This window comes from Nerophis ophidion, linkage group LG03 (assembly GCF_033978795.1).
Source record: "Nerophis ophidion isolate RoL-2023_Sa linkage group LG03, RoL_Noph_v1.0, whole genome shotgun sequence".
NCBI classification, from domain to species: domain Eukaryota; kingdom Metazoa; phylum Chordata; class Actinopteri; order Syngnathiformes; family Syngnathidae; genus Nerophis; species Nerophis ophidion.
This window is the reverse complement of record NC_084613.1, coordinates 11,274,121-11,298,565: the sequence shown is the minus strand read 5'-3', so window position 1 is coordinate 11,298,565 and position 24,445 is coordinate 11,274,121. Positions and strand designations below refer to the sequence as shown.

At 41.1% G+C, this 24,445-nt stretch overlaps 1 protein-coding gene across 1 annotated transcript in view; it reads left to right on the top strand.

Moving 5' to 3' along the window:
• Nucleotides 1-16,857, top strand: part of hbp1 (HMG-box transcription factor 1) — a 37,838-nt gene extending 20,981 nt beyond the window's left edge. The window contains exons 6-11 of the mRNA XM_061894255.1: nucleotides 2,712-2,830; nucleotides 2,959-3,115; nucleotides 3,198-3,342; nucleotides 5,241-5,528; nucleotides 14,550-14,691; nucleotides 14,761-16,857. Coding sequence (XP_061750239.1) covers nucleotides 2,712-2,830; nucleotides 2,959-3,115; nucleotides 3,198-3,342; nucleotides 5,241-5,528; nucleotides 14,550-14,691; nucleotides 14,761-14,778 — 869 coding nt within the window. The 3' untranslated portion in view covers nucleotides 14,779-16,857. The remainder of the gene's footprint in view (nucleotides 1-2,711; nucleotides 2,831-2,958; nucleotides 3,116-3,197; nucleotides 3,343-5,240; nucleotides 5,529-14,549; nucleotides 14,692-14,760) is intronic.
• Nucleotides 16,858-24,445: the final 7,588 nt, after the last annotated feature.

Here is a 24,445-nt window from a genome sequence, read left to right as displayed (position 1 = left end):
TTCCGCTGGAATTGTGCCCTTATATGGGGAATAAAGGGCGTTTACATATGTATATTGGGGAAAATAAAGGCATGTTTGTATGCTAATTAATGAAAGACACGCACACGTTAACCATTTGGCATTCAGCAACTTAAGAAAAGCAGCTGGGAACAATTGGGCCGTTTAAGAACACGTCATGAATTTGAATGGACTCACTTAGGAAGAAAGATAAGAGGAAAAATTAGGAATTTATTGCTGAACGGGGCCCAATATCACTAACATTTGTTAATATTCAAGTCACCAAATGTAAATGGAGTTTTGTTGACGGTTTATGAATGGTTATTGGATTTTAACAGGCGGAATAGAGAAGCTCCCTTTGTTTACGTTTATTTATTATTAAATTGCATTAAAAAAATTAATTTTTGTCCTCATATCTTTCATGATGATTATTATAAACCAGGGGTGTCCAAACATTTTCCACTGAGGGCCGCCCATGGAAAAATGAATGCGTTCAGGGGCCATTTTGATATTTTGTCATTTTCAAACCACAACAAAATGTATGACTTTTTATTTTACCTTTAAGGGTCCCGGGGACCGTAAAGGGTCTCAGTCATTAAAATGTTAAAAATAAGTCCAAATATTATTTTTTTTAATTTTATTTAACGCTTACAATAAGTAATAAAAAAAAAGTTTTATGGCTTTTCTGTCAAAAACTACTACTTCTTTTTTTTTTAATAGTAAAACAGAAATATGCAGTATTTAGTATTTAAAGCCCTAAAAGATCAATAATGCAGGACACCATTGATTTCAATTACTTTATATTTTTTGAGTAATAACAGTGAAAAGATAAATAAAATACCAATAAATGTATTTGGGATTCAAAATATATCGATTTTACATTTGAACTATTATTTTGTTTGTTTTATGCTCTTTTGTCAAATAAAACTTTGATGTTTTCATACGGCAACCACACAATATATGCAATATTTACAACACAAAACATTTTAAAGTGAAGTAATTGGAGCCTTGAAAATAATTAATTATAACATAGATTTTTTTTTTGTCATTTTTTTTTTTTTGGAGCAATAGCAAAAAAAAAAGAAAATAAAGAAAGACAAAAGAAAAAAAAATAACCTGCATGGCAGCTTTTTGTCAACATTGCAACTTTTTCTCATTAGATTTCACCTCAGTTCCCTTTTTTTTAAGTGTTCTTTTTTATTTTTGCAATACCATTTCCAGAATGTGTGGCGGGCCGGTCAAACAATTAGTTGCGGGCCGCACTTTGGACACCACCTGTTATAAACGATGGGTAAAATTCCAAAATTGCAATTTGTTCAATTAATAATGCAGAAGTCCAAGTAAAAAGATGGAGGTGGGAAGCTTTTAGCCTTTAGTCACAAAAACACAGGTGTTTTTCTTGTTTAAAATTCCCAAAGATGAAGCTTTACTATGGATCAGAGCGGTCAAGCGAACATGGATCCCGACTACATGTCAACCGGCAGTTTTCGGTGAGAAAATTGTGGTAATAAGTCGCCTCTTACCGGAAACATCAGCGGAGCTTGCGTCCTGCTGCAGCTTAGAGACTCTGGCGTCAACACACCCGTGGCCACACCCCTCCGACTTTCAGGTACTATTCAACTCACTGAAACACTAGCAACACAATAGGCAGATAAGGGATGTTCCAGAATTCCATTTTCTTCCGCTTATCCGAGGTCGGGTCGCGGGGGCAACAGCCTAAGCAGGGAAGCCCAGACTTCCCTCTCCCCAGCCACTTTGTCTAGCTCTTCCCGGGGGATCCCCAGGCGTTCCCAGGCCAGCCGGGAGACATAGTCTTCTCAACGTGTCCTGGGTCTTCCCCGTGGCCTCCTACCGGTTGGACGTGCCCTAAACACCTCCCTAGGGAGGCGTTCGGGTGGCATCCTGACCAGATGCCTGAACCACCTCATCTGGCTCCTCTCGATGTGAAGGAGCAGCGGCTTTACTTTGAGTTCCTCCCGGATGGCAGAGCTTCTCACCCTATCTCTAAGGGAGAGCCCCGCCGCACGGCGGAGGAAACTCATTTCGGCCGCTTGTACCCGTGATCTTATCCTTTCGGTCATGACCCAAAGCTCATGACCATAGGTGAGGATGGGAACGTAGATCAACCGGTAAATTGAGAGCTTTGCCCTCCGGCTCAGCTCCTTCTTCACCACAACGGATCGGTACAACGTCCGCATTACTGAAGACGCTGCACCGATCCGCCTGTCAATCTCACGATCCAGAATTATCCTAGTAAATGTGTCTAATAACATCTGAATCGCTCCCACTGGAATCGCCTTTTTTAATTTTTTATTTATTTATTTATTTTTTCTAGTCCTTCACTCTAATTTTCCTCATCCAGAATCTTTCATCTTCGCTCAAATTAATGGGGAAATTGTCGCTTTCTCGGTCCAAATAGCTCTAGCTACTGCTGGCTATGATTGTAAACAATGCGAGGATGTGAGAAGCCCTACAACCCGTGACATCACGCGCACATCGTCTGCTACTTCCGGTAAAGGCACAGCTTTTTTATTAGCGACCAAAAGTTGCAAACTTTATCGTCGATGTTCTCTACTAAATCCTTTCAGCAAAAATATGGCAATATCCCGAAATGATGAAGTATGACACATACAATGGACCTGCTATCCCCGTTTGAATAAGAAAATCTCATTTCAGTAGGCCTTTAACCTTATCTTTTAATGTGGCCCCTCCAGGAACTCGCCTTCGCTTCCATCGCGGTCCCAACGTGGAGTGGCAGGAGGCAGACGAGCTGGGGGATTCCGATGAAGATTCCGAGGACGAGAGCATGATGCCGTCCTCCGCCTCCTTCAAGGTTGTTGACCACTCTTGCTTTCTTGGGAATGCGGCCTCGACCCGTTCCGAGAGTGACCACAAGATGGCAGCAGTGTAAAGGCTGTTTTGTTTTTGATTGGTCCTTTTTCCAATTTTTTTTTTTTTTAGCAATTTGGTGTGGACGGATTGAAGTTGATAAGTCATGAAGAGACGCTGTCATTCGGGCAAGCGGTTTTGAAGCTGACCTTTGACCCCGGCTCTCCCTATGATAGCCTTTTAACAGCTGAATGCAGACTGGATCACCCCTTTTTTGTCAGAAATAAAGGTACGGACGTCACCTTTTCGCCGGGGGAATTGTCTCGTCACGCACGAACTCTCCTTATTGTGCTCGCCGTGTGTGTTCTCAGGGTGGTCCTCTTTTTATCCGAGCCTTACCGTGGTGCATCATGGGATCCCGTGCTACGAAATGCATCTGGGCGACACGTGCCTGCCACCAAACCACCCTGATGCAATTAAATGTGACGATTCGGTCGTTTTTGATACATTTAGAAGGTATTTATCCAAACCCTTAGTACAAACCCCGTTTCCATATGAGTTGGGAAATTGTGTTAGATGTAAATATAAACGGAATACAATGATTTGCAAATCCTTTTCAACCCATATTCAGTTGAATATGCTACAAAGACAACATATTAGATGTCCAAACTCATAAACTTTATTTTTTTTGCAAATAATAAATAACTTAGAATTTCATGGCTGCAACATGTGCCAAAGTAGTTGGGAAAGGGCATGTTCACCACTGTGTTACATCACCTTTTCTTTTAACAACACTCAATAAACGTTTGGGAACTGAGGAAACTAATTGTAGAAAATTTGAAAGAGGAATTATTTCTCCTTCTTGTTTTATGTAGAGCTTCAGTCGTTTTACAGTCCGGTGTCGTATTTTACGCTTCATAAAGCGCCTGGACTGCAGGCGGGCCAGGAAAGTACCCGCACTCTTTTACTACGAAACCACACTGTTGTAACACGTGGTTTGGCATTGTCTTGCTGAAATAAGCAGGGGCGTCCACGATAACGTTGCTTGGATGGCAACATATGTTGCTCCAAACCCTGTATGTATTTTTCAGCATTAATGGTGCCTTCACAGATGTGTAAGTTACCCATGCCTTGGGGACTAATACACCCCCATACCAGCACAGATGCTGGCTTTCGAAGTTTGCGCCTTGAACAATCCGGATAGTTATTTTCCTCTTTGTTCCGTAGGACACGACGTCCACAGTTTCCAAAAACTATTAGAAATGTGGACTCGTCAGACCACAGAACAATTTGCCACTTTGCATCAATCCATCTTAGATGAGCTCAGGCCCAGCGGAGCCGGCAGCGTTTCTGGGTGTTGTTGATAAATGGCTTTCGCTTAGCATAGTAGAGTTTTAACTTGAATTTACAGATCTCCCGTCCAAAGGCAAAACCCAGTAACTAATTTTTGGTCAAAACTGAGCTGATAATAATTTTGGAGTTACTAGGTTATATGCTTTACATTAGTGTATGCAATATTGTAATTTGTTCCGTAAGTAAGCTGTTACACACATGGCAGGACCTAGCAACTACCACATAACCGCGTAGATACAACAGAAAAACCTAGTATCTCAAGGGTATCTCTAGAAGGGAGTTACTAGGTTCTGCTTTTGGATGGGAGAGATGTAGCAACCAACTGTAGTTACTGACAGTGGTTTTATGAAGTGTTCCTGAGCCCAATTGGTGATATCCTTTACACACCGATGTCGGTTTTTGATGCAGTATTGCCTGAGGTCACGGGCATTCGATGTTGGTTTTCAGCCTTGCTGCTTAAGTGCAGTGATTTCTCCAGATTCTCTGAACCTTTTGATGATATTATGGACCTTAGATGGGGAAATCTCTAAATTCCTTGCAATAGTTGGTTGAGAAATGTTGTTCTTAAACAATGTGCTCACACATTCGTCGACAAAGTGATGACTTTCGCCCCGTCCTTGTTTGTGAACGACTGAGCATTTCACGGAAGCTGCTTTTATACCCAATCATGGCACCCACCTGTTCCCAATTAGCCCGTTCACCTGCGGGATGTTCCAAATAAGTGTTTGATGAGCATTCCTCAACTTTCTCAGTCTTTTTTTTCCACTCGTGCCAGCTTTTTTGAAACATGTTGCAGGCATCAAATTCCAAATGAGCTAATATTTGCAAAACATAACAAAGTTTTCCAGTTTGGATGTTAAATATCTTGTCTTTGCAGTCTATTCAGTTGGAAAGGATTTGCAAATCATTGTATTCTGTTTTTATTTACCATTTACACAACGTGCCAACTTCAGTGGTTTAGGGGTTTGTACAAGCACATTAATGTTGAATTGTATTATTATTCCTACTGTTTTATTGACTTGAATGTGCAAGTATACTGACTTGGATCCATTCCATTGCAGTTACGACTTCACCCCGCTGGATTCTTCCGCCGTCTACGTCCTCAGCAGCATGGCCCGTCAGCGCAGGACCTCCCTGTCCAGCGGGGGCGCTGTCAGCCCGGACTGCGATAAACTGGAGCGCTACGGCTCCCCGCAGCCGTCCGGCGGCAAGTCGGGCAGGACCCACACATCAGGGAGCGCCGTCGGTGCCACGCCTACAAAATGCAAGCGTCCAATGAATGCCTTCATGCTTTTTGCCAAGAAATACCGAGTGGAGTACACCCAGATGTACCCTGGGAAAGACAACAGGTGCGTGCTATACTTCTAATAGTAGTAATAATAATGACATGTCTTTACTCTCACGGATACATAGCCTTAATTGGAGGGTTGTGAATGGAAAAACAATGTTACACAGTCAGGAAATGAGTTCAGCACAAACCCGTTCAAGATTAGACAAACAAACAGTGTACAGGGTTACAGAACAGGAATGCTGATTGGTCGCCAGAAGGCGCCCCATAAAAGATGGGGAAAAAGGTATAACACTGGGGAAAAAGATGAGTAAAAAAAATACAATCTAGACTGGGCTTCTAAGGAGGGCCTAGTCTGGGGTGGGAAAAACCCCTCCATGCAATGCACACATGAACAAGTTACAGGAGGAGGGAGGGAGGTCAAAAGCGTCCATCATTTTCAGCACAAACCTGTTCAAGATTAGACAAACAAACAGTGTACAGGGTTACAGGACAGGAACGCTGATGGGTCGCCACGAGGCGCCCCGTAAAAGATGTGAAAAAAGGTATAACGCTGGGGAAAAAGATGAGTAAAAAAATACAATCTAGACTGGGCTTCTAAGGAGGGCCTAGTCTGGGGTGGGAAAAAACCCTCCATGCAATGCATACATGAACAAGTTACAGGAGGAGGGAGGGAGGTCAAAAGCGTCCATCATTTTTAGCACAAACCCGTTCAAGATTAGACAAACAAAGAGTGTACAGGGTTACAGAACAGGAACGCGGATGGGTCGACACGAGGCGCCCCGTAAAAGATGGGGAAAAGGTAAAACGTTGGGGAAAAAGATGAGTAAAAAAATACAATCTAGACAGGGCTTCTAAGGAAGGCCTAGTCTGGGGTGGGAAAAAACCCTCCATGCAATGCATACATGAACAAGTTACAGGAGGAGGGACGGAGGTCAAAAGCGTCCATCATTTTTAGCACAAACCCGTTCAAGATTAGACAAACAAACAGTGTACAGGGTTACAGAACAGGAACGCGGATGGGTCGACACGAGGCGCCCCGTAAAAGATGGGGAAAAGGTAAAACGCTGGGGAAAAGATGAGTAAAAAAATACAATCTAGACAGGGCTTCTAAGGAAGGCCTAGTCTGGGGTGGGAAAAAACCCTCCATGCAATGCACACATGAACAAGTTACAGGAGGAGGCAGGGAGGTCAAAAACGTCCATCATTTTCAGCACAAACCCGTTCAAGATTAGACAAACAGTGTACAGGGTTACAGAACAGGAATGCTGATGGGTCGCCACGAGGCACCCCGTAAAAGATGGGGAAAAAGGTAAAACGCTGCGGAAAAATGAGTGAAAAAATACAATCTAGACTGGGCTTCTAAGGAGGGCCTAGTCTGGGGTGGGAAAAAACCCTCCATGCAATGCACACATAAACATGTTACAGGAGGAGGGAGGGAGGTCAAAAGCGTCCATCATTTTCAGCACAAACCTGTTCAAGATTAGACAAACAAACAGTGTACAGGGTTACAGAACAGGAATGGTGATGGGTCGCCACGAGGCGCCCCGTAAAAGATGGGGAAAAAGGTAAAACGCTGGGGAAAAAGATGAGTATAAAAAATACAATCTAGACTGGGCTTCTAAGGAGGGCCTAGTCTGGGGTGGGAAAAAACCCTCCATGCAATGCACACATGAACAAGTTACAGGAGGAGGGAGGGAGGTCAAAAGCGTCCATCGTTTTCAGCACAAACCCGTTCAAGATTAGACAAACAGTGTACAGGGTTACAGAACAGGAATGCTGATTGGTCGCCACGAGGCGCCCCGTAAAAGATGGGGAAAAAGGTAAAACGCTGCGGAAAAATGAGTGAAAAAATACAATCTAGACTGTGCTTCTAAGGAGGGTCTAGTCTGGGGTGGGAAAAAAACCCTCCATGCAATGCATACATGAACAAGTTTCAGGAGGAGGGAGGGAGGTCAAAAGCGTCCATCATTTTCAGCACAAACCCGTTCAAGATTAGACAAACAAACAGTGTACAGGGTTACAGAACAGGAACGCTGATGGGTCGCCACGAGGCGCCCCGTAAAAGATGGGGAAAAAGGTAAAACGCTGCGGAAAAATGAGTGAAAAAATACAATATAGACTGTGCTTCTAAGGAGGGTCTAGTCTGGGGTGGGAAAAAAAACCCTCCATGCAATGCATACATGAACAAGTTACAGGAGGAGGGAGGGAGGTCAAAAGCGTCCATCATTTTCAGCACAAACCCGTTCAAGATTAGACAAACAAACAGTGTACAGGGTTACAGAACAGGAACGCTGGCTGATGGGTCGCCACGAGGCGCCCCATAAAAGATGGGGAAAAAGGTAAAACGCTGGGGAAAGAAATTAGTGAAAAATACAATCTAGACTGGGCTTCTAAGGAGGGCCTAGTCTGGGGTGGGAAAAAACCCTCCATGCAATGCACACATGAACAAGTTACAGGAGGAGGGAGGGAGGTCAAAAGCGTCCATCATTTTCAGCACAAACCCGTTCAAGATTAGACAAACAAACTGTCTACATGGTTACAGAACAGGAACGCTGATGGGTCGCCACGAAGCGCCCTGTAAAAGATGGGGAAAAAGGTGAAACGCTGGGGAAAAAGATGAGTCAAAAAGTACAATCTAGACTGGGCTTCTAAGGAGGGCCTAGTCTGGGCTGGGAAAAAACCCTCCATACAATGCACACATGAACATGTTACAGGAGGAGGGAGGGAGGTCAAAAGCGTCCATCATTTTCAGCACAAACCTGTTCAAGATTAGACAAACAGTGTACAGGGTTGCAGAACAGGAACGTTGATGGGTCGCCACGAGGCGCCCCGTAAAAGAAGTGAAAAAAGGTAAAACGCTGGGGAAAAAGATGAGTAAAAAAATACAATCTAGACTGGGCTTCTAAGGAGGGCCTAGTCTGGGGTGGGAAAAAACCCTCCATGCAATGCACACATAAACATGTTACAGGAGGAGGCAGGGAGGTCAAAAGCGTACATCATTTTCAGCACAAACCTGTTCAAGATTAGACAAACAAACAGTGTACAGGGTTACAGAACAGGAACGCGGATGGGTCGCCACGAGGCGCCCCGTAAAAGATGGGGAAAAAGGTAAAACGCTGGGGAAAAAGATGAGTAAAAAAATACAATTTAGACTGGGCTTCTAAGGAGGGCCTAGTCTGGGGTGGGAAAAAACCCTCCATGCAATGCACACATGAACAAGTTACAGGAGGAGGGAGGGAGGTCAAAAGCGTCCATCGTTTTCAGCACAAACCTGTTCAAGATTAGACAAACAAACAGTGTACAGGGTTACAGAACAGGAACGCGGATGGGTCGACACGAGGCGCCCCGTAAAAGACGGGGAAAAGGTAAAAAGCTGGGGAAAAAGATGAGTAAAAAAATACAATCTAGACTGGGCTTCTAAGGAGGGCCTGGTCTGGGGTGGGAAAAAAACTCTCCATGCAATGCACAAATGAACATGTTACAGGAGGAGGGAGGGAGGTCAAAAGCGTCCATCATTTTCAGCACAAACCCGTTCAAGATTAGACAAACAAACAGTGTACAGGGTTACAGAACAGGAACGCGGATGGGTCGACACGAGGCGCCCCGTAAAAGATGTGAAAAAAGGTATAACGCTGGGGAAAAAGATGAGTAAAAAAATACAATCTAGACCGGGCTTCTAAAGAGGGCCTAGTCTGGGGTGGGAAAAAACCCTCCATGAAATGCACATATGAACAAGTTTCAGGAGAAGGGAGGGAGGTCAAAAGCGTCCATCATTTTTAGCACAAACCCGTTCAAGATTAGACAAACAAACAGTGTACAGGGTTACAGAACAGGAACGCGGATGGGTCGACACGAGGCGCCCCGTAAAAGATGGGGAAAAGGTAAAACGCTGGGGAAAAAAATGAGTAAAAAAATACAATCTAGACAGGGCTTCTAAGGAAGGCCTAGTCTGGGGTGGGAAAAAACCCTCCATGCAATGCACACATGAACAAGTTACAGGAGGAGGCAGGGAGGTCAAAAACGTCCATCATTTTCAGCACAAACCCGTTCAAGATTAGACAAACAGTGTACAGGGTTACAGAACAGGAATGCTGATGGGTCGCCACGAGGCACCCCGTATAAGATGGGGAAAAAGGTAAAACGCTGCGGAAAATGAGTGAAAAAATACAATCTAGACTGGGCTTCTAAGGAGGGCCTAGTCTGGGTTGGGGAAAAAACCCTCCATGCAATGCACACATGAACATGTTACAGGAGGAGGGAGGGAGGTCAAAAGCGTCCATCATTTTTAGCACAAACCCGTTCAAGATTAGACAAACAAACAGTGTACAGGGTTACAGAACAGGAACGCGGATGGGTCGACACGAGGCGCCCCGTAAAAGATGGGGAAAAGGTAAAACGCTGGGGAAAAAGATGAGTAAAAAAATACAATCTAGACAGGGCTTCTAAGGAAGGCCTAGTCTGGGGTGGGAAAAAACCCTCCATGCAATGCACACATGAACAAGTTACAGGAGGAGGCAGGGAGGTCAAAAACGTCCATCATTTTCAGCACAAACCCGTTCAAGATTAGACAAACAGTGTACAGGGTTACAGAACAGGAATGCTGATGGCTCGCCACGAGGCACCCCGTAAAAGATGGGGAAAAAGGTAAAACGCTGCGGAAAAATGAGTGAAAAAATACAATCTAGACTGGGCTTCTAAGGAGGGCCTAGTCTGGGTTGGGGAAAAAACCCTCCATGCAATGCACACATGAACATGTTACAGGAGGAGGGAGGGAGGTCAAAAGCGTCCATCATTTTCAGCACAAACCTGTTCAAGATTAGACAAACAAACAGAGAGAAGAGGAACGCTGATGGGTCGCCACGAGGCGCCCCGTAAAAGATGGGGAAAAAGGTAAAATGCTGGGGAAAAAGATGAGTAAAAAAATACAATCTAGACTGGGCTTCTAAGGAGGGCCTAGTCTGGGGTGGGAAAAAACCCTCCATGCAATGCACACATGAACAAGTTACAGGAGGAGGGAGGGAGGTCAAAAGCGTCCCTCATTTTCAGCACAAACCCGTTCAAGATTAGAAAAACAAACAGTGTACAGGGTTACAGAACAGGAACGCTGAGGGGTCGCCACGAGGCGCCACGTAAAAGATGGGGAAAAAAGTAAAACGCTGGAGAAAAAGATGAGTAAAAAAATAACAATCTAGACTGGGCTTCTAAGGAGGGCCTAGTCTGGGGTGGGAAAAAACCCTCCATGCAATGCACACATGAACATGTTACAGGAGGAGGGAGGGAGGTCAAAAGCGTCCATCATTTTCAGCACAAACCTGTTCAAGATTAGACAAACAAACAGTGTACAGGGTTACAGAACAGGAACGCTGGTTGATGTGTCGCCACGAGGCGCCCGTAAAAGATGGGGAAAAAGATGAGTAAAAAAATACAATCTAGACTGGGCTTCTAAGGAGGGCCTAGTCTGGGGTGGGAAAAAACCCTCCATGCAATGCACACATGAACATGTTACAGGAGGAGGGAGGGAGGTCAAAAGCGTCCATCATTTTCAGCACAAACCTGTTCAAGATTAGACAAACAAACAGTGTACAGGGTTACAGAACAGGAACGCTGGTTGATGTGTCGCCACGAGGCGCCCGTAAAAGATGGGGAAAAAGGTAAAATCCTGGGGAAAAAGATGAGTAAAAAAATACAATCTAGACTGGGCTTCTAAGGAGGGCCTAGGGAAAAAACCCTCCATGCAACGCACACATGAACAAGTTACAGGAGGAGGGAGGGAGGTCAAAAGCGTCCATCATTGAGGTGTCCTTGGGGGCGTTTTTCAGAACAGCCAGGTCCTGTTTCCACAGCGTCAAGGCCATTCGAGGGAGTCAAATCGTAGATTAGGGTGTTTGTTTTTCGCAAGCAGAAAAAACAATGACTTGTCTGTTCTATTCGTCCATACTGGGTGCTCTCAGATTCAATTAAATTTGGCTTTTCAGCAAGCTTCTCCATGATGTGATCCATCTCGCGAGCCCTACTAAGTATCCCTACTCTGCATCTAAGTTCATTCCTTTGTCCAAGCCTGACAGAAAAAAAATTATATTGAAAATTTGAATGTGAAGTGAAGTGAAGTGAACTTTATTTATATAGCGCTTTTTCTCTAGTGACTCAAAGCACTTTACATAGTGAAACCCAATATCTAAGTTACATTTTTTTAAACCAGTGTGGGTGGCACTGGGAGCAGGTGGGTAAAGTGTCTTGCCCAAGGACACAACGGCAGTGACTGGGATGGCGGAAGCGGGAATCGAACCTGCAACCCTCAAGTTGCTGGCACGGCCGCACTACCAACCGAGCTAAACCGTGCAGATTTTCTGTTGGTGTTAAAATATACATTATTATTTATGACATTTTCAGCATATACCTGTTCAAGATTAGACAAACAAACAGTGTACAGGGTTGCAGAACAGGAACAATGATGGGTCGCCACGAGGCGCCCTGTAAAAGATGGGGAAAAAGGTTAAAACGCTGGGGAAAAAAAATATAAAATCTAGACTGGGCTCCTAAGAGTCTGGAGTGGGAAAAAAACCTCCATGCAATGCACACATAAACACGTTACATTTAATCACGACAAACTTGCAACAGAGGGGCGGGGAGTTTGGGCCCTGGAAGGCGACCTCTGGTTTAAAGGGCTGCCATCCGACCATCACCCCGAGGAGAAAAAGCGGTGGTGAAGGCGTGGGGTGTGGGGTGTGGGGGGGTGTATATGCCCAATTGTCTTGGGTGTGATGATGAAATGTTTTTTTAGACTGAGGCCGATCTGCAAAAGTTCGACTCCAGGTGTCGTTGAGGAGGGAGGGAGGTCAAAAGCGTATATCTTTAAGGGGTGTTTTCAGAACAGCCTGGTCCTGTTTCCACAGCGTCAAGGCCATTCGAGGGAGTTAAATCGTAGATAGGATGTTTGTTTTCCGCGAGCAGACCAAACAATGACTTTATGTTGAAAATGTGATCGTGCAGATTTTTTGTTGGTATTAAAATATCCATTATTATTTATGACATTTTCAGCATAAACCTGTTCAAAATTAGACAAACAAACAGTGTACAGGGTTGCAGAACAGGAACAATGATGGGTCGCCACGAGGCGCCCCGTTAAAGATGGGGAAAAAGGTTAAAACGCTGGGGAAAAAGATGAGTAAAAAAATTCAATCTAGACTGGGCTCCTAAGAGTCTGGAGTGGGAAAAAAAACCTCCATGCAATGCACACATAAACACGTTACATTTAATCACGACAAACTCGCAACAGAGGGGCGGGGAGTTTGGGCCCTGGAAGGCGACCGCTGCTTTGAAGCGCTGCCATCCGACCATCACCCCGAGTAGAAAAAGCGTTGGTGAAGGCGTGGGGGGTGGGGGGGGGGTGCGTGTATATGCCCAATTGTCTTGGGTGTGATGATGTAATGTTTTTTTAGACTGAGGCCGATCTGCAAAAGTTCGACTCCAGGTGTCGTTGAGGAGGGAGGGAGGTCAAAAGCGTATATCTTTGAGGGGTGTTCGGGGGTGTTTTCAGAACAGCCTGGTCCTGTTTCCACAGCGTCAAGGCCATTCAAGGGAGTCAAATCGTAGATGAGGATGTTTGTTTTCCGCGAGCAGACAAAATAATGACTTTATGTTGAAAATTTGATCGTGCAGATTTTTTGTTGGTATTAAAATATCCATTATTATTTATGACATTTTCAGCATAAACCTGTTCAAAATTAGACAAACAAACAGTGTACAGGGTTGCAGAACAGGAACAATGATGGGTCGCCACGAGGCGCCCCGTTAAAGATGGGGAAAAAGGTTAAAACGCTGGGGAAAAAGATGAGTAAAAAAATTCAATCTAGACTGGGCTCCTAAGAGTCTGGAGTGGGAAAAAAAACCTCCATGCAATGCACACATAAACACGTTACATTTAATCACGACAAACTCGCAACAGAGGGGCGGGGAGTTTGGGCCCTGGAAGGCGACCGCTGCTTTGAAGCGCTGCCATCCGACCATCACCCCGAGTAGAAAAAGCGTTGGTGAAGGCGTGGGGGGTGGGGGGGGGGGTGCGTGTATATGCCCAATTGTCTTGGGTGTGATGATGTAATGTTTTTTTAGACTGAGGCCGATCTGCAAAAGTTTGACTCCAGGTGTCATTGAGGATGGAGGGAGGTCAAAAGCGTATATCTTTAAGGGGTGTTCGGGGGTGTTTTCAGAACAGCCTGGTCCTGTTTCCTCAGTGTCAAGGCCATTCAAGGGAGTCAAATCGTAGATGAGGATGTTTGTTTTCCGCGAGCAGACAAAACAATGACTTTATGTTGAAAACTTGATCGTGCAGATTTTTTGTTGGTGTTAAAATATCCATTATTATTTATGACATTTTCAGCATAAACCTGTTCAAAATTAGACAAACAAACAGTGTACAGGGTTGCAGAACAGGAACAATGATGGGTTGCCACGAGGCGCCCCGTTAAAGATGGGGAAAAAGGTTAAAACGCTGGGGAAAAAGATGAGTAAAAAAATTAAATCTAGACTGGGCTCCTAAGAGTCTGGAGTGGGAAAAAAACCTCCATGCAATGCACACATAAACACGTTACATTTAATCACGACAAACTCGCAACAGAGGGGCGGGGAGTTTGGGCCCTGGAAGGCGACCGCTGCTTTGAAGCGCTGCCATCCGACCATCACCCCGAGGAGAAAAAGCGGTGGTGAAGGCGTGGAGTGGTGGGGGTGTGTATATGCCCAATCGTCTTGAGATGTGATGATGTAATGTTTTTTTAGACTGAGGCCGATCTGCAAAAGTTCGACTCCAGGTGTCGTTGAGGAGGGAGGGAGGTCAAAAGCGTATATCTTTAAGGGGTGTTTTCAGAACAGCCTGGTCCTGTTTCCACAGCGTCAAGGCCATTCAAGGGAGTCAAATCGTAGATTAGGATGTTTGTTTTTCCGCGAGCAGACCAAACAATGACTTTATGTTGAAAACTTGATCGTGCAGATTTTTTGTTGGTGTTAAAATATCCATTATTATTTATGAAAAATAAAAAAATAGAAGAAAACAATGTCTCACTGACCATTTTTTTCCCTCACCCAGAGCCATTAGCGTCATCCTGGGCGACAGGTGGAAGAAGATGAAGAGCGAGGAGAGGAGGATGTACACCATGGAGGCCAAGGCTTTGGCCGAGGAGCAGAAGCGCCTCAACCCGGACTGCTGGAAACGTAAAAGAACAAACTCGGTAAGCATCCCTCCACGACGGCCGCCGCCCTCGCCGCACCATCTTTAACGTGGCGTCCCCTTCCCGCAGGGTTCCCAGCAGCCGTGAAAAGGACCCCCGGCGCCGCTCCGATGCCTCTTTATTTTTATTTTTTTGCCCTCCTGTATTCTTGACACTCAACTGTGACGCTGACTTCACCTCGCTTTTTTTTCGTAACCCTCCCGACCCTTTTTATAGAGACGCAGCCGGGAGGAGAGAACGGTGAACTATAAAACAGAGCATGCCATGTAGTCACTAACAGTGCATATATATTTTCTTACTATATCCTTACATGCAACAACACAAAAAAACAACAAAAAAAATAATAACTTGTATTCCTCATTATTTCCTACCAAATTAGCCCGTGGTGCTACGCTTCAGTATAGAACAGGGGTCACCAACTTTTTTGAAACCAAGAGCTACTTCTTGGGTATTGATTAATGCAAAGGGCTACCAGTTTGATACACACTTAACTACATTTTATTTCTGTCCGTCATTCCGTCGTACATTTTTTTTTTTCCTTTTACGGAATTTTTTTTCTTGTAGGGCATAAATGATGAAAAAAAAAACACTTAATTAAATTGTTTGACTGAGATGAGGTGGCGAATTGTCCAGGGTGTACCCCGCCTTCCGCCCGATTGTAGCAGAGATAAATGGATGGATGGATAAATGGTTTGAAAGAGGAGAAAACACGAAAAAAAAAATCTTATCTTCAATTTCGACTGTTTAAAATTCAAAATTCTACCGAAAAAAAGAAGAGAAAAAACTAGCTAATTCGAATCTTTTAGAAAAAATAATTTATGGAACATCATTAGTAATTTTTTTCTGATTAAGATTAATTTAAGAATTTTGATGACATGTTTTAAATGGGTTGAAATCCAATCTGCACTTTTTTTTAGACTATATAACAAATTGGACTAAACTATATTTCATTAGTAAATTTTCCTGATTAAGATTAATTTTAGAATTTTGATGACATGTTTTAAATGCTTAAAATCCAATCTGCACTTTTTTTTAGACTATATAACAAATTGGACCAAGCTGTATTTCTAACAAAGACAAATCATTTTTTCTTCTTGATTTTCCAGAACAGAAATTTTAAAAGAAATTTGAAATAAGATTTAAATTTGATTCTACATTTTTCCTAGATTTGCCAGAATATTTTTTGTTATTTAAATCATAAGTTTGAAGAAAAATTTGACAAATATTCTTTGTCAAAAAAACAAGCTAAAATGTATTTATTATTCTTTACAATAAAAAAAAAAAAATGCACTTGAACATTGATTTAAATTGTCGGGAAAGAAGAGGAAGGAATTTAAAATATGTTTAAAAATCCTAAAATCATTTTTAAGGTTGTCTTTTTTCTCTAAAATTGTCTTTCTGAAAGTTATAAGAAGCAAAAAAAAAAAAAAAATGAATTTATTTAAACAAGTAAAGACCAAGTCTTTAAAATATTTTCCTGGATTTTCAAATTCTATTTGAGTTTTGTCTCTTTTAGAATTAAAAATGTAGAGCAAAGCGAGACCAGCTTGCTTGTAAATAAATAGAATTTAAAAAAATTCAGGCAGCTCACTGGTAAGTGCTGCTATTTGAGCTATTTTTAGAACAGGCCAGCGGGCGACTCATCTGGTCCTTACGGGCGACCTGGTTGGTGACCCCTGGCATAGAGACACATGTCTATTTATAAGTGTGTCAAAAGGGGGTGATATTTTTTCATATTATTGCACACATTGGTAACTTTTGTATAATGTCCACGATATAAAAACCTCCCTGGGATTTGTAGCCAACTTTTGCCTGCCAAGTCGTCACCGGACTTCTGCCATACGATGATCAGCGGTTGTTTTTTTGTTTTTTTTTACACTCAAGTCACCGAGCACTTCAGGCCTTTTTTTTTTTTTTTGTCGCTGCCAGTGTTCATTCCTCTTGCACTTTATATACCACCACAGATAAATGTACTCTTTTTAAAACTCTGCAGCCTTTGTATTTCGCGTAGGAAACATTTGTTGTTGTTGTTGGCGCCGTTGCTTTCTTCAAAAGCGCCACATTTCTGCTTTCAGGTCGCAATAATGTTCATAATGTACAGGTTTCACAGCCCAAAATTGCACAGAATATCCTTGTACCATATTATAAATAATTTTTGTAAACTTGCATCTTCTCTGATGTGTACGGTGCTTTTTTTTTTTTTTTGGGGTTTTTCTTTGTCTTCAGTCGCTGGGTTTTATGTTTGTTTTGCCACAATTTGGCCTGGAGGACGTGATGTGGGAGGCAAATTGCTTCTAAAAGAGCAATCCAGTAAAGGCGAATGCTTCCAATCTAATTACACATTTAAAGCGTCTTTTTTTTTTTTTTTTTCCGGTGACATTAAAAAACAAAGTGGATGCAAAAAACGAAAAAAAAAAACAAAAACAAGCGAGCGACCCGTGCAAGCCGAGATGAAAAGAGTGAACATGAGAGAACACATTAGCATAAATCTAAACATTGATAATACTTGGCACAATTAACATTTTCATCATTAACATTAAGGGGTTTTAATGACAATGTCTGCAGCCTCAGCTTGGACTTTTAAATCTTCATTTGTCCAACATGCAAACCCCAAAAACCAGTGAAGTTGGCACCTTGTGTAAAAGCTAAATAAAAACAAAACCTAATGATTGGCAAACCCTTTTCAACTCTTATTCAATTGAATAAACCGCAAAGACAAGATATTTAACATTCAAACTGGAAAACGTTGTAACTTTTTGCAAATATTAGCTCTTTTGGAATTGGATGCATGCAACCAGTTTAAAAAAAGCTGGCACCAGTGGCAAAAAAGACGGAGAAAGTTGAGGAATGCTCATCAAACACTTGTGTTATAATGAAGGCAACACATGAATTAAGTGTCTAAATTAGCCTACTATCAAAATGACTTCAAAAGTCTTATAAAAGTGTTATAATGAAGGCAACACATGATATAAGTGTCTAAATTAGCCTACTATCAAACTTACTTTAAAAGTCTTATATACGATTATAATGAAGGCAACACATGATTTAAGCGTTTGTATTAACTAGCGAAATGACTTTAAAAGTCTTATATAAGTGTTATAATGAAGACAACACATGATGTAAGTGTCTAAATTAGCCTACTATCAAACTTACTTTAAAAGTCTTATATACGATTATAATGAAGGCAACACATGATTTAAGCATTTATATTAACTATCAAAATGACTATAAAAGTCTTATATAAGTGTTATAATGAAGACAACACATGATGTAAGTGTCTAAATTAGCCTACTATCAAACTTACTTTAAAAGTCTTATATACGATTATAATGAAGGCAACACATGATTTAAGCGTTTATATTAACTATCAAAATGACTTTAAAAGTCTTATATAAGTGTTATAATGCAGACAACACATGATGTAAGTGTCTATATGAGCCTACTATCAAATTGACTAAAAGTCTTATATAAGTGTTATAATGAAGACAACACATGATGTAAGTGTCTATATGAGCCTACTATCAAAATGACTTTAAAAGTCTCATATAAGTGTTAAAATGAAGACCACACATGATGTAAGTGTCTATATTAGCCTACTATCAAAATGACTTTAAAAGTCTTATATAAGTGTTTTAATGAAGGCAACACATGATGTAAGTGTTTATATTAGCTTTATTAGCCTACTATCAAAATGACTTTGAAATTCTTGTATAAGTATTATGATGAAGGCAACACATGAAGTGTCTATATTAGCCTACTATCAAAATGACTATAAAAGTCTTATATACTGTAAGTGTAATAATGAAGACAACACAGTTTCAAAAAAGCTGGCACAAGTGGTAAAACAGACGGAGAAAGTTGAGGAATGACTTTAAACATATTAAATAAGTGTTATAATGACGGCAACACATGATGTAGGTGTCTATATCAGCTATATTAGCCTACTATCAAAATGACTTAAAAACTCTTATAAAAGCGTTATAATGAAGGCAACACATGATATAAGTGTCTAAATTAGCCTACTATCAAACTTTCTTTAAAAGTCTTTTACACACGTTATAATGAAAGCAACACATGATGTGTCTATATTAGCTGTAATAGCCTACTATCAAAATTACTTTAAAAAAAAAGTCTTATATAAGTGTCATAATGAAGACAAAACATGATGAAAGTGTCTATATTAGCCTACTATCGAAATGACTTTAAAAGTCTTATATAAGTGTTATAATGAAGACAACATATGTTGTAAGTGTCTATATTAGCTGGATTAGCCTCTTATCAAAATTACTTTAAAAGTCTTATATAAGTGTTTTAATAAAGGCAACACATGATGTAAGTGTCTATATTAGCCTACTATCAAAATGACTTTGAAATTCTTGTATAAGTGTTATGATGAAGGCAACACATGAAGTGTATATTAGCCTACTATCAAAATGACTATAAAAGTCTTATATACTGTAAGTGTTATAATGAAGACAACACAGTTTCAAAAAAGCTGGCACAAGAGGTAAAAAAGACGGAGAAAGTTGAGGAATGCTCACCAAACACTTATTGGGAACATCCCACAGGTGAACACGCTAGTTGGGAACCGGTGGCTTCCATTTGGGGGTATAAAAGCAGCTTTTATGAAATGCTCAGTCGTTCACAAAAAAAGACGGGGCGAGGGTCACCGATTCGCCAACAAATGTCGGAGCAAATTGTTTAAGAACAGCATTTCTCAACCAGCAAGGAATTTAGGGATTTTACCATCTACGGTCCGTAGTATCGACAAAAGGTTCAGAAAATCTAAAGAAATCGCTGCACGTAAGCGGCAATGCCAGTGACATTCAACGCTTCAGTCGGTACTGCATCAAAAACCGACATCAGTGTGTGAAGGATATCACCACATGGGCTCAGGAACACTTCAGAAAACCACTGTCAGTAATTACAGTTCTTCGCTACATCTGTAGCGTGGTATCATCTGTATCCTACTCTCAAAATGGCTTTAAAGATATTAAATAAGTGTTATAATGACGGCAACACATGATGTAAGTGTCTATATCAGCTATATTAGCCTACTATCAAAATGACTAAAAAGTCTTATAAAAGCGTTATAATGAAGGCAACACATGATATAAGTGTCTAAATTAGCCTACTATCAAATTTTCTTTAAAAGTCTTTTACACGCGTTATAATGAAGGCAACACATGATGTGTCTATATTAGCTGTAATAGCCTACTATCAAAATTACTTTAAAAAAAAGTCTTATATAAGTGTTATAATGAAGGCAACACATGATGTAAGTGTCTGTATTAGCTATATTAGCCTACTATCAAAATTTGTTTAAAAAAAGTCTTATATAAGTGTCATAATGAAGACAAAACATGATGTGTCTATATTAGCCTACTATCAAGATGACTTTAAAAGTCTTATATAAGTGTTATAATGAAGACAACATATGTTGTAATTGTCTATATTAGCTTGATTAGCCTCTTATCAAAATTGATTTAAAAGTCTTATATAAGTGTTTTAATGAAGGCAACACATGATCTAAGTGTCTATATTAGCTATATTAGCCTACTATCAGAATTACTTTAAAATTCTTGTATAAGTGTTATGATGAAGGCAACACATGATGTAAGTGTCTATATTAGCTTACTATCAAAATGACTTTAAAAGTCTTATATAAGTTTTATAATGAAAACAACACATGATGTAAGTGTCTCTATTAGCTTACTATCAAAATGACTTTAAAAGTCTTATATAAGTGTTATAATGAAGACAACACATGATGTAAGTGTCTATATGAGCCTAGTATCAAAATGACTTTGAAAGTCTTATATAAGTTTTATAATGAAGACAACACACGATGTAAGTGTCTATATTAGCCTACTATCAAAATGACTATAAAAGTCTTGTATAAGTGTTATAATGAAGACAACACATGATGTAAGTGTCTATATGAGCCTACTATCAAAATGACTAAAAGTCTTATATAAGTGTTATAATGAAGACCACACATGATGTAAGTGTCTATATTAGCCTACTATCAAAATGACTTTAAAAGTCTTAAAAAAGTGTTATAATGAAGACAACGCATGATGTAAGTGTCTATATTAGACTATTATCAAAATGACTTTAAAAGTCTTATATAAGTGTTATAATGAAGACCACACATGATGTAAGTGTCTATATGAGCCTACTATCAAAATGACTATGTGTCACAGGCTGATACAAATTTTCGTGGACAGAAATGTTGAAATAAAATATTTATTTTACACATTTTTACAACATTGAAAAACATTACTAAAACGGAGGCTTCTCAGAGTGTGAGATAACTCCTGGAAATGACTGGCTTAAAATGACCAAAGGTAAAAAGAAGAGTGTGTTCACATTGAAGTAAACTGAAACTACAAATAAAACGACCTCAATTATACCTCAAATACGAGACGTAATGATGCAATATAGCACAGGTAGCGTTTTAGCATTGTTTAGCTTGCAGTCATGCAGTGACCGAACATGCCTGATTAGCTCTCCACACAAGTCGATAACATCAACAGAGCTCACCTTTGCGGATTCACGCACAGCATAAAACGTTTGGTGGACAAATAGAAACAAAGACGGAGTGGCATAAAACGCGTCTTTCTGTGGCAGCATTGAGGAAACAAACTACGGTGCGTTCAAGGACTTCCGAAAATTAGGACAAAATGGCGCTAGCCAATTACTCTCATCAGTGAAGCATGTTTAATATGAACTGTGGGATTTATACACAATTTGGAAGGTTTGTGTCATGTTTGTCCTCCTACAGAAAAATCATATTAAAACACAAAATATCATCTTTTTGCATTTTTCATAAATTTTTGAAAGAGCTCCAGGGAGCCACTAGGGCGGCGTCAAAGAGCCGATTGCGGCTCGAAAGCCCCGCCGTTACCGACCCCCTGTTGATTGCGCTTTCAAGAGCGCACTGCTATCAATCTGCAATCTGCTCACCTGTCGCTGATGAGCTCCCTGGGATTCTTAAACCAGTGCAGACCTGCGTTACGGGCCAGAACGTAGCTACCTGTCCTGTACATGTTATTTCCCATCGCCTAGGATTCGACCGGTGTGTCTCGCTCGCTTGGACTCCCCCTGGATCTCGACTGCCTTCCCGGATCTCGACCCCCTCGCATTGGACACGGACTCTGACGTCACTCTCTCGCCCTGGATCTTTCGCCTCTTGCTCAGCACTACCGGTGACACTCAACAGCTAATCACCAAACATAGTCACACACCACATCCTCAAGCCGTAGTGCGGGTTCCATGGACCACAAAGGAAGGACATTGCTTACGGGTGTAGACTTCTTTATTTTTTCAAATAAACCTTAGTGCAGGTCGGGTTGTTTTTCAGCTGCTTCCTTCTCCACTGCTCGCACTTTGGTCTGCTCTTTAGTCGTCCGCATCTTCGTCTGCCTCTTGCTCTCCGTCTCTTGCGCGCTGCATGTGCTGCGGGCTATCCAACTCCTTCTGCCCCATTCTCTCCTCCTTCTCCCTTTTTATACATCGATAAGGAGATACCTTAATTGTGTCCAAGTGCGCGATCCACGCACCTAATCTCGCTTCTGGAATCGCTCCCGGCACGCCCCGCCTCGCCGCTGGCTCGCATTCTCCGCCTCCTCGCCGCCATCTGTCAGACCGTCGGCTCAGTCTCTCCACAGTTTTGTTGTCAAATGTTCAGGTGTTATTATTAAATAGGTGTATAATTGCTTGGTTGTCAAATGTTATGAACACGGACTCTGACGTCTCTCTCTCGCCCTGGATCTTTCGCCTCTTGCTCAGCACTACCGGTGACACGCAACAGCTAATCACCACACATAGTCACACACCATACACTTTTTGGATTTAGTCACACTCCATTTCCCTTGGTTTATTATATTATTGTTTGTTATATATATATATATATATATATATATATATATATATATATATATATATATATATATATATATATATAATAATTCATAGAGACAAGCTATGCCCCCTTGTGGTATGTGCCGTCTACTCCCCCTGTACATAACATTAAGTTGGAGAAAATGCAGTCGTTTAACAATTATTTGATGTTTTTCTGCGGGAGCAAGTGCATCACGGACTGGTACCGGTCCCCGGACCGGTGGTTGGTGACCACTGAGCTATAACATTTAGGTGCATGCTAGTCTGTTTTAGTAACACTCTTAATGTGTGACTCAAATGCGAGAGTTGGGTCGAAGATGATACTTCTTATAATAATTAATAATTATTTACCGAGTCGCTTTGTATAATTGTTTTCTTGCCAAATGTGAAGGTGGTTTTATTAAATAAGTTTATAATTGTTTTGTTGTCAAATGTTAAAGTGGTATTATTAAATAAATTTAAATGTTTTGTTGTCAGATGTTCAGGTGGTATTATTAGATAGGTGTATAATTGCTTGGTTGTCAAATGTTATGGACACGGACCCTGACGTCTCTCTCTCACCCTGGATCTTTCGCCTCTCGCTCAACACTAATCACCACACATAGTCACACACCACACACTGTTTGGATTTAGTCACACTCCATTTCCCTTGGTTTATTATTTTATTGTTTGTTATTATGTATATATTGCATACATATATATATATATATATATATATATAATAATTCATAGAGACAAGCTATGCCCCCTTGTGGCTTGTGCCGTCTACTCCTCCTGTACATAACATTAAGTTGGAGAAAATGCAGTTGTTTAAAAATTGTTTGATGTTTTTCTGCGGGAGCAAATGCATCACGGACCGGTACCGGTCCCCGGACCGGTGGTTGGTGACCACAGAGCTATAGCATGTAGGTGCATGCAAGTCTGTTTTAGAAACCCTCTTAATGTGTGACTCAAATGCGAGAGTTGGGTCGAAGATGATACTTCTTATAATAATTAATAATTATTGACCGAGTCGCTTCGTATGATTGTTTTCTTTCCAAATGTTAAGGTGGTTTTATTAAATAAGTTTATAATTGTTTTGTTGTCAAATGTTAAAGTGGTATTATTGAATACATTTAAATGTTTTGTTGTCAAATGTTCAGGTGGTATTATCAAATAGGTGCATAATTGCTTGGTTGTCAAATGTTATGGACACGGACCCTGACGTCTCTCTCTCGCCCTGGATCTTTCGCCTCTCGCTCAACACTAATCACCACACATAGTCACACACCACACACTGTTTGGATTTAGTCACACTCCATTTCCCTTGGTTTATTATTTTATTGTTTGTTATTATGTATATATTGCATACATATATATGTATATAATAATGAATAGAGACAAGCTATGCCCCCTTGTGGTTTGTGCCGTCTACTCCTCCTGTACATAACATTAAGTTGGAGAAAATGCAGTTTTTTAAAAGTTGTTTGATGTTTTTCTGCAGGAGCAAGTGCAATACGGACCGGTGGTTGGTGACCACAGAGCTATAGCATGTAGGTGCAGTTCACAGTATAACCAACAGAGGGCGCTGGCACTTTGGCTGCTGTGTTGACTGAAGACTAATGTGGGGGCTCAGGAGAGAACTGCATGTTATAATTGTATTTCAACGCCATAAATAATCAACTTATTATCGTCACACCTTCTCTCCCTGCTTCTCTGAAAATAGCAACACAGTGCCCGCCGTCTGCCGGGGTGAAAATTATGTTGCCTCATGAAATAACAATGATCAACAACACCCTGCGAGGCTTTCAAACGCGGAATCTAATTATAGCCTCCATATTTGGACACAGCGCTCCTGCACTTCAACGCT